The sequence below is a fragment of the Arachis hypogaea genome, chromosome 17 (assembly GCF_003086295.3).
Source record: "Arachis hypogaea cultivar Tifrunner chromosome 17, arahy.Tifrunner.gnm2.J5K5, whole genome shotgun sequence".
Classification (NCBI taxonomy): domain Eukaryota; kingdom Viridiplantae; phylum Streptophyta; class Magnoliopsida; order Fabales; family Fabaceae; genus Arachis; species Arachis hypogaea.
Window position 1 is genome coordinate 132,507,761 of NC_092052.1, and position 15,761 is coordinate 132,523,521.

Consider the following 15,761-nt stretch of genomic DNA (forward strand, 5'->3'; position numbering starts at 1 on the left):
TACTGAAGCGAATTCACGCCAGAAGCGTGGCAGGGCGGAAAATGTCCCAATTCGAATTGATGTCCCAGTTGGACAAACTGCCACTGAAGCAAATACACACCAGAAGCGTGGCAGGCCTGTCGGTTCCAAAGATAAAAATCCTCGAAAGAGAAAAGAGGTAAATACGATTCCTGTTGAAAAAGACATAGTAAAGACACCTGCAGTTGTCCAAAATTCTGATATAACGCCAGAAGACGTTCAGGTACCTGAAAATTGTGAAAATGACGAGATCTCGATAAATTATGTCTTTACAGGAGAGAAATGGGACCGGAATAAGACAATTGTCAATGAAATATTTGCATATAATGTGGCGTTAAATATCATGCATGAAAGTAAGGATCTTGAGCCAAGATCAGTTGAAGAATGTCGACAAAGGAATGATTGGCCAAAATGGGAAGCAGCCATGAAGGCTGAATTAGACTCACTTGCAAAACGTGAAGTCTTTGGACCTGTAGTCCGTACACCTGAAGATGTAAAACCTGTTGGATATAAGTGGGTATTTGTGAGAAAACGAAATGAGAAAAATGAAGTTGTGCGCTATAAAGCCCGACTTGTGGCACAAGGTTTTTCACAAAGGCCCGGCATAGATTATGAAGAAACGTATTCCCCTATAGTGGATGCGATAACATTGCGTTATTTGGTCAGTTTATCTGCATATCATAAACTGCATATGCATTTAATGGATGTGGTAACAGCCTATTTGTACGGCTCATTAGATCGGGATATCTATATGAAAGTCCCTGAAGGACTAAAGATATCCAAACCATCCAATGAATATTCGCAAGGGTTATACTCAGTCAAATTGCAAAGATCTTTATATGGTCTAAAACAATCTGGACGAATGTGGTATAATCGTCTTACTGAGTATCTGGCCAAAAACGGATTCAAGAATGATGATATCTGCCCGTGTGTTTTCATAAAGAAATTTGCATCTGGATTCATTATAATTGTTGTGTACGTTGATGATTTAAATATTATTGGGACTCCTGAAGAGATTCCAACAATTATAAAAACTCTAAAAGAAGAGTTTGAGATGAAAGATCTTGGAAAGACTAAGTTTTGTCTCGACCTGCAGATCGAGCATATAAAAGGTGGGATCTTTATTCATCAAACAACATACACAGAAAGGATCTTGAAAAGATTCTATATGGATAAGTCACATCCATTAAGTACACCAATGATCGTAAGATCTTTGGATGTGAAAAAGGATCAATTCCGTCCTAAAGAAGAAAATGAAGATATCCTTGGTCCTGAAGTACCATATCTTAGTGCCATTGGAGCGCTAATGTATCTTGCTAATAATACGCGACCTGACATATCATTCGCGGTGAATTTACTAGCAAGGTATAGTTCCTCTCCAACCAGAAGACATTGGAGTGGAATCAAACAAATTTTTCGATATCTTCATGGAACGGTTGATATGGGATTGTTTTATCCCTATGAATCCAAGTCACAACTAGTTGGCTATGCAGATGCCGGATACTTGTCTGATCCACATAAAGGGAGATCTCAAACAGGATACCTGTTCACATATGGTGGTACAGCTATATCTTGGAGGTCCACAAAACAGACGATTGCTGCAACATCCTCTAATCATGCTGAAATACTAGCGATTCATGAAGCTAGTCGCGAGTGTTTTTGGCTGAGGAGTCTGATTCAATATATTCTATCATCATGTGGACTGATTGATCATAAGATAGCTCCAACTGTCCTGTTTGAAGATAATGCAGCATGCATTGCTCAACTTAAGGGTGGATACATCAAAGGTGATAGAACAAAGCATATTTCTCCCAAATTCTTCTTCACTCATGACCTTCAAAATCAAGGGACAATTGATGTCCAACAGATCCGTTCAAGTGACAATCTGGCAGATTTATTTACAAAGTCACTCCCAAAATCCTCCTTTGAAAGATTGGTACATGAGATTGGAATGCGCCGATTTCGAGACATTAAATGATGTCGGCAAGAGGGGGAGACTGTACTCTTTTTCCCTTGGTCAGGTTTTTTTTTCCCATTGGGTTTTTCTTGACAAGGTTTTTAACGAGGCAGTCCCCATCACTAAAGGATATTGTACTCTTTTTCCTTCACTAAGGTTTTTTTTTCCCACTGGGTTTTTCTTTAGTAAGGTTTTAACGAGGCAATAATCCTAAATGGTCATCCAAGGAGGAGTGTTGTGATAAGATTGCCTGAGGTGGATTCCCATTTTCCACAAGTCTCAGGTTTTCAAAGGGAATCTTATTAAATAATGTTTGAAAATGATGCCATGTGTTTGCCTATAAATAAGAACTTGATATGAAGTATTCGTACAGGAAAAAAAAAAGTAGTAGACAAATCACCTCTCTCTCTTCTTACGAATACTTCTCTTTTATGTTGCAATCAAATACTCTTCTCTTTATATTTCTACTACAATTCTTTCTCTTCTTTTATTTTATAAGTATTTTAAATTCTATTTTCTATTACTCTTTACATATAATATTAATAACATTATTAATCATCTTTATTATATTGAGATTGTAACAATAAGCAAATGCGATTCTCCCTCTCTTTATTTTTAATACTTCTTTCTATCTTTGTATATATATACACAATACAACATATAATATTATTATATATATATAAATTATTATTGAGCTAATTATTTTAATACAAAAGTCTTCTATTTATACATCTCTATTATATATATATATATATCTTTTATTTTACAACACTCACAAGGTATTATTCTTAATCTAAAATCAGTTAGTGATAGAAAAATCTATCCCATTTAAGACGGACATATTAAATTGACTTAAATTGTCAGGTCAGATCGTCTTAAATTGTCATTTTTAAATTAAGTTGACTTCTTCACTTAACGCAATTTTTGTGATTAGGTTCTGTTAATATTTTGGATAGATCTAATTCAATTAGAATCATATTTTATAATAAAAAAATATATATTACTATAAAATTAATAACAAAATATTATATATTTATATTTTAGTTAACATTTTTTATATTATATAATGTTTTTTTAATTTTAAAATATTTTTTTGGATATAAATATTATATAAAATTATATATACTAATTATATATTAAGTCGTTCTGAATTAATTCGATTAATTTAGTACTAATTTTGAATTTTTAAGATAGATAAAATATTTGAATTAGATTTAAGATTTTATTCCACATAATATTCTAATTTATAATTTTTTTTGTTTTAAATTTTTGTTTAAACAGACTAATAAACTAATCATTAGTCCACCAATTCACACGTCCACAAATTTACTTAGCCGGTAACTAACTTGGGTTAGTCGAGTGGTAAACTCACTCGTCCGCTTAAACAATTGTCGGGAGTTCGAACTCCTGCCTTGTGCATGCAGCAACTCATTGGCCAGCGACAAACCCTTAAATGGAACTCAGATCCGCGACAGATTAGTTCTTAACCTATTGAATTAGGGGATACCGTTTGGGTAAAAAAAAAAAAATTTTACTTAGCCGGTAGTGTGGTATTTTGAGAGGCAGAAGAAGTGGCCTTAGTACAAGCTTCGAGCTACATAACCTAACTGGCTAACTGGGTTAGATTAACATAAAGCGGGGCGAGCCCTTATGCGGTCAGGCCCGATTCATTGTTGAAACCAACATGGCATTACCCGCACCGATTTGGGCCACATCATCAACACCGTAACCAATATAGACTTTCTTTCTATTCACTGTTAACTGTTTAGCATAGCAGACTGCAGAGAGCATCTATGGCGGATCCCTATTACCCTTACGTTCCTGACGGAGGTACCAATCATATCAATTCTTTTATGCACCTTCTAAACCCTAAACCACTACTTAATTTTATTCTGTCCGCAGGAATCTCAAGAACTACCTTTCCTGGTTACATTCCAGCCGAGCCACCCTCTTTGGCTTCCCCTCTTCTCTCCAATTCCACCGCCTTGCGTGCTGCTGCATCTGATTACATGCAGAGCGATGTAAATATCTTAATTTATTTATAATTGTTAGAGAATCATTAGAATCAATTTAGATCAATTAGTATCGTCTAGTATATTTGTATATTAATTGTAGGATTCTTATTGCTCTGATTCATTTACCACCTATAAATACCCATTGTATATTGTACCTTTTATCACAACTAAATAATACACTTTTCAGATTACTCTCTCAGTCTCTTGTTTCTAACATGGTATCAGAGCGAAAGCTCATCACCCGACTCGTTTCCGGACTTTGTTATTCAAACTTAAGTTGGTATCCTTAGCTCCCACTTGAGTTTGAGGGGAGATGTTAGAGAATCATTAGAATCAATTTAGATCAATTAGTATCGTCTAGTATATCTGTATATTAATTGTAGGATTCTATGCCTTTATTGCTCTGATTCATTTATCACCTATAAATATCCCTTGTATATTGTACCTTTCATCACAACTAAATAATACACTTTTCAGATTACTCTCTCAGTCTCTTGTTTCTAACAATAATATTCGTTTATTGAGTTAATTAATTTGTTGCCATTCAGGTAAGTTTTTTGCGTATGAGTGCATACGGTGTTGATGATGCTCTGCTGGGTTCTGCGGTTCGTTCCGAATCTGTTTCAATGGCTCCAACAGGGCTTGACATAAAGGGGGCTTATTCAACTCTTGAAGACCCTACTGATCTTGGCAAAACTCGTGATGCTTCGTTACCTGTTAATCCGGTTATAAGTAACGAACGGACTGTCTCGAAGATCGATTACGATGCTCTCTCGAATTCGCTGCCTGAATCCAATGTTCTGTTTGTTGGTGGACTCCCAAAAGACTGCACCAGAAGGGAAGTTGGTCGTATCCTTTTCGTTGCTTGCATCAATTCATGTGATTAATCAGTGTTAATGTGTAGGAAGAGTGTGTGAAATTATATTATTATTCAATGTAACATCGTTTTTAGAGTTTATGGAACTGGAAATTTAATTGAAGTGCATGAAATCGCATTCACTATGTTAAGAACAATGCTCCATTGATGTAAATGCCTTGACATATATCTTAAGATCTTTTCCGTCCCTTTATTGGCTATAAGGATATTAGAGTTGTTCACAAGGAGCCTAGACGGGTAAGTTTCTTAATTTAGAGTGATATGTTGATAGTTTAGGTGTGCATTGCTTCAATTTCGGAAGTAGGAATGCTAGAGGGCCATTAGAATTTATTGTTTTTGTCTATCAGTTAGACATCACTGTTTAAAAGTAGAATAAAATATGTTGTTGGATTATTAGACTAAAAGAACTAGATTAAAGAAATTGAGTTGATGGCTAAATGATGGCCAAAAACATTCTGATGGCCCTCTAACGTTTTTCTTTCTGAAGTCCTTTGCAGTAAGGACTAAGGCAAAATGTTACATTTTGACATCTATTTATTTTAAAAATGAGGAAAAGAAAAGTTTAAATCCATTAAACAATAGATAATGTTCTAATGTATTTATATTTGTCTGTTTTTTTTATATTTAGTAGTTTTTAAATGATTGAGTATGCTGCAGAGTGGAGACAAGGCTTTGACATTGTGTTTTGTGGAATTTGTTGATTCCAAATGTGCTCTCACTGCAATGGAAGCTCTGCAAGGTATTCATTTTTTTTTTTGGCTGCATAAATTTGAGTCTAATGTCTATTCATAGTGCAGAGAAAAATAATATGTATGATTGGTGTTGACATTATAGTGATTAGGAAGAAGGGAAAAGAAAGGCCTTGGAATAATGAATCTGAATATGTATGATATACGTGTGTCTAGATACAGGAAACAAACACAACCCTAAACTCTCTGTAATCTTATCAATTTGGAATTCACTTTCATAGATGCTTTATCATCTTATCATAAATGTGTTGGTAATATATCATACACTCTAAGTCTAGTATTTTATGCAGGCTACAAGTTTGATGATAAAAAACCCGAGTCACCAACCTTAAAAATTCAATTTGCACACTTTCCTTTCAATCTACCACATGATCATGGTGAGTAGGCAGCACTCAGCAGCATATTAGTCTAACATTCACTGGAACTGCTTCTTTGACCATGAGAATCTGCTTGATGCCAGTTAAGATGAACTATATGTGGTGGATAAATTTGCTATTAGGTTCCATAGTTGAGATCACTTACCTGTTGGTGAATATGGGAATAAAGGATCAATTCCCGTCAGCAAGCCCATTTTTCATCTTGGATTTTGTTTAGGATTTTCGTTATTATTTTTTGGCCTCAAACCTTTCTACTCAAAGGGGATAAGGCTGTGTACATTAGATGTATTATTTGCACCTCGGCTTTTAATTTTAGTATGGTCAAGCAGGGAGTTGTAGTAGTAAGAACCTGGAGCCTTTTCAACTTGTACTCTGGCATCACTTTGTGCATGATATCATCGTAATGTATAAACCATGATATTCCATATAGATTACGTTTTCTACCATATATATCACTTTGGTTTACTATCTCCCCCGATCCAAGGGGAACCGAAGGATTCTTGTGGTGTTGTTCTGAGCTTCTGATTAATTTTCTGAATGAGATTGAAAGGGCTGGCCAGCCGCCCCCAGCCCTGGGCCCAGCCAAACACAAATTGAACACTAATAAAGAGATGGGAGAAGTAATTGAATGTTCTCACCAATACATTGCCTAATTAGCTACTCCAACTTCATTTGAAGAATCCCCTTCGTTAAGGAAACCATTGCAACCTTCATTCCAAGGCATGTTTTTTTTTTTGGGTCAAGTAGATTGGACAACTGGGTGCACAAGACCCGGTCCGGCCCGAAGACCCGGACTGGACCCGATGACTTCGGGGCTAATTTGGCCCGGCTTCGTTATGGCCCGGTCAGACTCGAGGTTTCGATAGATGGCCCCGGTTATTTATTAAATCGGATTCGGGCCAAGTCTCGGGTCACCCGGCTCCGACCCGTTGGACCTGTGTAGTTGTTTGTTACTTAATATTTTGTTGTTATTAGTTGGTATGACATTATAAATTATTATTATTATGTTAATCTTGTGTTGGTTGTTAACTTTGTTTTAATTGTCTTTTGAACTTTGAATGTTTAATGTGTAATTGATATAATTATTATTATGAAACTTAAATTTTTATTGTTAGATTCTAAATTATTATTATGTGAATGTTGCAATGTTATGGAATAATTATTTTCCAAAATTTAGAGTATCAAAAGATGTAGAATCTAATTTTTGGTGATGTCGTGATAAAGTTGATCAAGACCCGGACTTCACCCGATCTAGACCCCTAACTGCCAATTCTAAGTATCATAATACACCCACACTACACACACTTAAGGGTTCATATTCAACATTTGGTGCACTCACCAAGGTTTGAACCTGAGTGCAGCATATTAAGAAGCATATGGTCTAACCCTTAAGATTAATTAGTTTTTGGAATCCCCCATCCATTGGTACTTTTAAGATTAATTGTGATGCTAGTTATTTTGGTTCGGGTGATAGTGTTGGTTTTGCTTGTGTTATTAGAGATTGTAATGGGAGCTGGCAAAGGGGGTGTTTGGGAATGATTGAGAGTAATAGTATTCTTCAAGGAGAATTGTTTGCTATTTGGAGAGGATATCTCTTAGCTTGGGATGTGGGTCAACGAGATGTTATTTGTGAGACAGATTGTGTGGAAGCATTTAATCTTGTTACTCAAGATGGTTTTGGGTTTATTGATCCACTGGTACTCAAAATAAGAGATATCATGCATTGAAATTGGCGTGTTGACTTTCGTTTGATTATGAGAGATGCAAACACGGTGGCAGATACTATGGCAAAGATGGCGATGAAGTTACAACTTTCGCATGTGGAGCTTCTTTCACATTGGGAGGAGTTTAAGAGTAGTCTTAAACGGGTCTGTCCCTCTATTTAAGCAGTTCCTTGTTTTGTTTCTTTTGTTTTTCTTTGTTTAATTTATTTCAGTCACAAAAAAAAATATGGTCTAACCAGTTGAGTTATGCCTCAGCTGTGCTCACACACTTTGAATGTGGCTATTATGAGGCAAACATGTTGGTACAATGCCTCTGCCACGTGCTTGTACCTTTTTTATCTTTTTGGTAATATGTAATCTTTTCTCTTTTTTTTTTTTTTTTTTTTTTTTTTTTTTTTTTTTTTGGACAATGGCCATTAAGGCCCGAGCTACCCAAAAGAACAACACAGCCCAATCCCAACCCAACCTAAATATCCTAATACATTCAATCTATTTTGAAGCGCGCACACATCTTCCTATCTTTTTCCCCTCAAATGATGCAGCACCAACTATGTGAGGAGCTCTTGCAAAATCTCGAAGTCCCGCGCCTCAAATTGGATCCCTCCTATGTCTATGAAGTTATGCAGAGTTGTGATTCCTCCTTGATGATTTTGATTATAGCCTGAGGAGGGTTGGAGACTTGGAGCTCCAATTAGTTTGTAGGTTGCTTGTGTAAGTCATTTTTGCTACTTCATGAGTCAGTGAATTTCTTTCGTCTTGGGATCCATGTAAAACCATTGCCTGTGTATCAATGTTGCATTTTATCCAATCCTTGGGTGGTGAATGCCATGCTACATTGAATTTGAGCTCCAAACCATACAGCTCTCATCCATGGACATAATAACAAGGCATGCTCTGTAGTTTCCTGTTCCTTTCTCCCTGGATCTTGTGCCTGAGACCAGAATCGATGCCCTCCATTGTAGCGGCTTTCCATCAGCAAATGTGCCTAAATGACCGGAAGAGCTCTGGTTAGGTGGACTGCAACCTCTTCGAACTCGACTCCCCTGAATCAATGGACACAGTGCTCGACCGTCACCTTCTACGCTTGACGGCCACCTAAGCTGCTTGATCGATCATCTACATGGCTCCTGCATCTTCCAAGGGATCCTTGCTGCTCGGCGATACCCGAGTCACTTCTGAAATCCTGTTTTCACGCCAAAACGTGGGCCATCCTCTTTTTGGACTGAGTCACTCTGGGTAACACTTAGAGCTTTTGCCTCAGATCACAAATGATCTGGCTAAGAGACGTTTCTTTTTTTGTATTATCGATGAAATATGAGAACAGGTGATGTTTTCAATATATCTCGTCTCTTCACATATCTTGCTCATTCTATTGATTCTTACTTTCATTGTGCATAATACGCAGAATTTCTAATGGTGGTTGCATGCTCCAATTTGAATGAAGGTTCCCTAATTCTGCTTCTTTGGCCACTTTATGTGCAAGAAGATTTCCTTCTCTGGGAGTCCAAGTTAGGCCCCTACCAGGTAATTGATCCAATAACAACTGAATATCCTGAATAATTGCCCATGCTTCACCAATTGGACTCTTGGATTTAATTGCTTGTATGATTTTTAGATTATCTGATTCAATGAGAACTTTTTCCATGAACAAATTATTTGCAATGATTAGAGCTTGTCTAATTGCTAAAGCTTCTGCTACTGTGACTGAGTTTGCTTGAATTAATCCTGTGAAACCTAATAAAATCTTTCCTCTACTATCTCTGTACACCACTGCTATAGCTCCTTTGCCTGTATTCTTTTTGAAAGAAGCATCCACATTTGCCTTGATCCAATCCGCAGGGGGTGGCCTCCAACGAACCTCTCTCGTTCCTTTTTGAACCTGTCTTTCTTTTAAATTTATCTTCTTTTCCGCTATTCTCCAAAATAGATTTTCCATTAGTTTTGCCCTCTTTATAGTCCAGCTTGGATTAATTTCTTGCTGCTGGTACACTTTCCGATTTCTAGTCTTCCATATCTCCCACACCAGAAATCCTATTTTACTAATTCTTCTATTTTCCTCCTCCCCGCCTACTGATTTGATTTTTTGTATGATAGTCATAAACCAGTCTCCAAACTCAGTAACTGTTTCTGTTGTTGGAATACACTGACAATCAGCTCCGAACCATGTAGCCCTTGTCCACTCACATAGCAATAATGCATGTTCTGTTGTCTCCACCTCTTTAGTACAAATCTGGCATATAGGACTCCCAGCAATTCTCTTCTTGAACAAATTTGAATTTACCGGCACGATGTCATGGGCTGCCTTCCACAAAAATGATTTAATTTTAGAGGGAACTTCCATTTTCCAAATTTCTTTCCATAACTCCCTCCTAGCATCACTTGTGGATGGGTTCCCATGATCTCGAGATTGAAATTCTCCTTTTGCTGCGAAATAACCTGTCTTTATAGTATATATACCATCATCTCTTGCAGGCCAGTATAAATTATCCTCCTTATTCACAAAACTAATTGGGGTTCTAATAATAGCATCACAAATTTCTGGCGAAAACATGTTTCTGATTTTGCTCTCATTCCAACCCCTTCCCTTTTCAATGAGCTCTTCAACTTTCTGATTATCTTGTCTACCATTCCCCAGCACCTTACCTACTTCAGCTATCCAATTATCCCTCCATATATTAATTTTTGACCCATTTCCAACACTCCACTTTCCTTTCCTCCTTAGCAATTCTCGTCCATGCAGAATGCTTTTCCATATCCACGAAGAATTCTTCCCAACCTGCGCCTCCCAGAAATTGCCCTTTGGATAATAGATAGCTTGTAGAATTTTTACCCAAATTGCATCTGGATTCTTCAAAGCTCTCCATGCTTGTTTTGCAAGATGCGCTATATTCTGCATTTCAAAGTCCTTGAAGCCCAATCCTCCTTCGATCTTGCTCTTTGTTATTATATTCCAATTCTTCCAATGAATACCTCTCTCCTTTCCGGATGTCGCCCACCAAAATCGCGCTACTCTTGAATTGATTCTCTTGCAAAACTGCTTGGGAAATTTTATCACATTCATAGCGTAAGCTGGTATGGCTTGTACAACTGCTTTAATCAGAATTTCCTTGCCAGCTTGGTTCAGTAACCTCTCTTTCCATCCTTCAAGCTTGTTCAAAATTCTCTCTTCTATCCACGACAAAGCCCGATTTAGAGATCTTCCCCAAATTGCAGGTAGTCCTAAATATTTTCCTGGGGATTCCCATGATGACATATTTAGTATTTCTTCAATGCATACTCTTGTTTGTATTGAGACTTGATGTCCAAAGGTAATACCAGATTTATCTAAATTTATTCTTTGCCCCGAGGCCTCTGTATATTCATTAAGGACTGTTATTATCTGATAAGCCTCTTCTTCTTTTGCTTTGGCAAAAATAATGCAATCATCTGCAAATAAAAGATGCGTAATTGTTGGGGCTGTTGGGGCAATTCTTAGGCCTGAAATTCTATCTTCTTTTTGTGCTTCCTCCATTAATATAGTACACACTTCCGCTGCAAGAATAAAAAGATAGGGCGAAAGCGGATCTCCCTGTCGTAATCCTCTTTGTGGTTTCACTTTCCTTGACAGGTCCCCATTGATTTTGAACTGGTAGTTGGCACTTTTAACACACTGCATCACTAATCTTACCCACCGTTCATGAAACCCGAAAGCTGTGATGACCCGTTCCAAGAAGTCCCACTCCACCCTATCATATGCTTTGTTCATATCTAATTTAACCGCCATATCTTGTGATCCATTTCTACCTTTTTTGTTGAGGCTATGATATATTTCCTGCACAATGACTAAATTATCTTGAATGAGACGCCCTCCCACGAATGCACTCTGTATCGGTGATATTATTTTCTCCATTATTCCCTTAAGTCTTAACACTATGACCCTTGCCAATATTTTGTAAATAAAATTACAACAGCTAATGGGTCTTAGTTGGTTAAGACTTTCAGGGTTCTTGGTTTTGGGTATTAATACAACTGTAGTTTCCCCAATACACTCCGGTATGTATCCATTTTTGAAGAAACTTCTCACTGCTTCACACACTTCCTTGCTAATGATATCCCAATACTTATGATAAAACAATCCATTCAAACCATCAGGTCCAGGTGCTTTGAGACTTCCCATACTGAATACTGCCTTTTTAACTTCTTCATCTGAAACTTCCATCAGCAGCTCGTTATTCATCTCTTCTGTAACCCTCTTAGGGATTTTCCGAATGGTGCTATCAAAATTTTGTCTTCTTGTTGAAGTGAACAAATTCGTGAAATGATTAACAATGTGTTCCATTATTTCTTCCTTGCTATTCAACCATTGTCCTGAGGCATCCTTCAATTTTTGAATACTATTTCTATCTCTTCTCTGAATGGTGGTTGCATGGAAAAAAGAAGTGTTTTTGTCCCCTAGCCTCAGCCATTTTACCCTTGCTCTTTGTCCCCAATACTTCTCCTCTTGGCTCCACAAATTAACCAATTTCTCCTTTATATTCTGCATCTGCTCTTGTTTTTCTTCTGAAAAATCAGAGGCTTGTAATTTTTTAAGTTCCTCCTTCAAACAATGAATCTCTTTGTCTGCCCGTTTGAAGGTAGTTTTACTCCATTTTCTTAACTCATCCTTACAACTCTTGATTTTATTAGTTAATCTCCCCCATTCGTTGCCATTAGATTCTCGTTTACTCCATCCCCTTCTCACTACATTCTCACAATCTTCGTGGTCTGCCCAAAAAGCTTCGAACTTAAAACTCCTTCTCACATTATGCACAGGGTTCAAATCTAAAATTAGAGGACTATGATCTGAACTAATAGCAGGCATTGACGAAAGATAGGCATGTGGATACATCATCCTCCACTCCCAATTGCCCAAAGCCCTATCTATTCTTTCCCTTGTCACAAATCCATTTCTTGGATTGCTAAACCATGTGAACCCTCCTCCTTTCAATTCCAAATCTATGAGAGCATTTGAATCTACAAAATTTCTGAAGTCTCTGACCTGGTTTTGCGGCTTCGGATGCAGTCCCACCTTCTCCTCTTGACTCAAAACGTCGTTAAAGTCTCCTATGAAGAGCTGAGGTTCACTTTCACTTCTACAACTAACCGTGATCTCCCTCCATTGCTCTTGTCTTTTTTTAAAATTAGGATTACCATATACAAAATTGCATAACCACATATTTCCTTCTTTATCCACAATTCGAGCTTTAATATAGTTATCACACCAAAAATAAATATCAACCTTATATATTGCATTCCAAAACAAACATAGACCGCCGGACAGACCCCGGGGTTCTACACAAAAGGCATTTTCAAAATGAAGTCTCTTCTTAATTCTACTTACAGTCTTTTCTTTTGCTCTTGTTTCAATTAAAAAGATTATTGTCGGCTTAATCTGTTTACATAGACTATGTAGTTCCGAAACTGTCGCGGAAGCCGCTAACCCGCGACAGTTCCAACTTATGATGCTCATGGTTGAGTTGGGGGCATGATTAGGCCCGCCTCCTCGGCCTTCGTATCTTCTGTTGCTTCTTCATTGCCAAGCTCTTCTCGCATTCGTTGTCCTTTCCATGAAATTGTTTGGACCATTTTGCTCTTCTTACTTGTTCCCCGAACCTGTGTCAGGTATTTCGCTTCTTCAGTAATGTCCTCTAATTGTACCTGTGCCTCTTCCTCTCTTTTTCTCTTCAGTCTTAAGCTATGAACAATCTTCTGAACCAAATCAATCTCATACTCATATGTTATTGTCGTTGCATGGTTGCTGTACTTTTCTCCCTCCTGATTGCCTCCAATTTCTCTTCTGTCTAAATCCAATTCCTGCTCATTCCCGCTCTTTTTTGTTCTCCTGATTGCCCTTTTCTCATTATCTAGTTGAAAATTATTCTTGGTTGGATTTTGGTGCACATCAGCCCTCTTGAATACTAATGCTTCATCATTTCTCCCAGGCCCATCTGTACTTTCTTGATTCCTGTGAAAGATCTCCTCAACTCGTTCGTTTCTGTCCATGTGATCCGCCTCCTGCATTATTGAAGTCTTTTGCTTATGGATCCATTGTATGGGCTCTACTCCATCCCTTTTCTGTTGCAAAGTGTTAAGTGGGCCATTCAAAGCTGGCCCAATTTCTATTTCACTAGGCCCTTTCTCCACATTTAAAAGATTCCTACTCCCATCCATCTCTTCTCCTGCAATCCCATCATGTCTATCATTATCTTTTTTCATTTCTTCTCCCAAGTGCTGAGTATCACCATTTTCGAGAAATTGGGTATCTTTTTTCCCACTCATTCCTTCTACTTCCATCTGCTGCTCCTGCTGATAAAATGGGGCCTCCTCCACTTGTACAAATCCTGTTTGTTGTGAGAACCTTCTAGTAGCATGTAGTCCTATCCCTATACCCTTAGCTCTGGCTCTATCTACCTTCTCCTGACTTGCCTCTCTTTCTCTTCTATCTCTTTCCCATACCCACTCGCTATTCCCTGTGTCTTCACCACGCGCCACCGATGAACTCCCTTCTGGACTGTTATTACCACCACCCTTTTTTCTGATTCCCACCTTTTCAGCCTCTGCAATGATAGATCTAAGCCCTAGAACTGAAAGGTCTGGCCCATATTTTGGTAAACCTGAATTCTCACTATCCATTGCTATCACCTCTCTGCATCCTCTTTTATCATGCCCAATCCTTCCACAATTATAACAATAATCACATAACCTTTCATATTTAAAGGACGCCTTTGAATAGCTACCATCACTTCTCCTAAACCAAAATCCTGTCTTCAATGGCTCCAAAGCATTCACCTCTACTCTAACCCTCAAAAACTTCCTAAGCAAATTTCCATCAACATATGGATCTTCTACTTCCAACACTCTGCCCAATGAAGCCCCAATCTTCTCTGCAATATTCTTGTTTAGCTTCTCCAAAGGCAAAGCATGAACTTGAATCCAAATAGCAAGGAAATTATAACTTATCTCTTCAAAGGAAAGCTCTGGCCTCCACCACTGCAAGCTGAGCATATGCCCGTCCACCCTCCATGGACCTTCTTCATAACACTTCATAGCATCTTCTTCATTTTTAAAATTGAACAAATATGAGTTTGTACCCATATTTGAGATGATCAATCCTTGAGGCTCACCCCACATCTTATTTATTGTTTTTTCAACAGTAGTCTTGTTTACATTTTTCTCTGTCAAAAGTCTTCCAACTAGCTTCTTTGTTATTTGAAACTCACCGACATGATGGTCTTCATCTAGGTGAAGAACTTCTCCTCTTAAAATAGCCATGAGCTTGAAGTACTCTCTAACAAAGAGGAGACCTGGCCTCGGACACTTCTGATAGTTTTGGTTACTATTTCTATTTTTTCTTTGCGAAAGCTCCGCTGCCGGAGATGAACCAGCTTCCTGTCGAAGTAGTCGCTCTAGCTATCTAGAGAAATATGCTCTCCTTGCGAGAGAAAGAGACTTTTTATCTTTTCTCTTTTTGAGTCTGAAATGAGTTGTTTCTATCTGCACTCTTCTGGTGGCCCATATGACCCGACAGGCCTAATGGATTGTTACAGTTAGATTTTATCCTTGGCCAATGAGAATGAGAATGAATTTTTTCAATATTTGTTTTTGGTTAACAATTTTCTCAATTATTTTTTTTTCTTTCAAATGTTTTGTCAAGTGTGAAGTGTGAGAGGATTCATTCCCGATCCTCAATTATCTACGTAGACTATATTTGTTTGTTCGTTTGTTTGTTTGGGTCAAATTGTGAAATTTTCTTTTGGACTTGAAATTGTGATTCTTATCTTACCAAATGTCCCCGGAACCAATTGAAATTTCAGGAGCCCGTTTTTGGTAACCGGGGTAAATTACCCTTTCATCCACTAAATTGATTTGGACTGAATTCTTGAGCCTACCGGCTCTCTATACAATTTGATAGGTGTACTTTTGAAATTGACAAGTGTAGTCCAAGTTGGTCCCAAAAATCTAGAAGTTATACCAGAATTCAAATTTCAGGAGTGGAATATAAAAGGAATAAAACTCTTTTTAGTGT

General features: G+C 37.7%; 1 protein-coding gene across 1 annotated transcript; it reads left to right on the forward strand.

Moving 5' to 3' along the window:
* The first annotated feature begins 3,460 nt into the window (after positions 1-3,460).
* Positions 3,461-6,422, forward strand: LOC112766325 (uncharacterized). Its single transcript, XM_025812231.3, has 6 exons — positions 3,461-3,805; positions 3,878-3,996; positions 4,539-4,839; positions 5,043-5,104; positions 5,525-5,606; positions 5,907-6,422. Exons 1-6 carry the CDS (start codon positions 3,769-3,771, stop codon positions 5,999-6,001), a joined length of 696 nt encoding a protein of 231 aa, XP_025668016.1. The 5' UTR covers positions 3,461-3,768; the 3' UTR covers positions 6,002-6,422.
* Positions 6,423-15,761: the final 9,339 nt, after the last annotated feature.

Excerpts from the sequence above, each read along its gene's own strand:
- LOC112766325 (XM_025812231.3), top strand. The coding sequence starts at position 3,769 with ATGGCGGATCCCTATTACCCTTACGTTCCTGACGGAG. Across the intron at positions 4,840-5,042 it reads CACCAGAAGGGAAGTTGGTC|ATCTTTTCCGTCCCTTTATT; the intron begins GTATCCTTTTCG and ends ATATATCTTAAG. Across the intron at positions 5,105-5,524 it reads TTCACAAGGAGCCTAGACGG|AGTGGAGACAAGGCTTTGAC; the intron begins GTAAGTTTCTTA and ends AGTATGCTGCAG.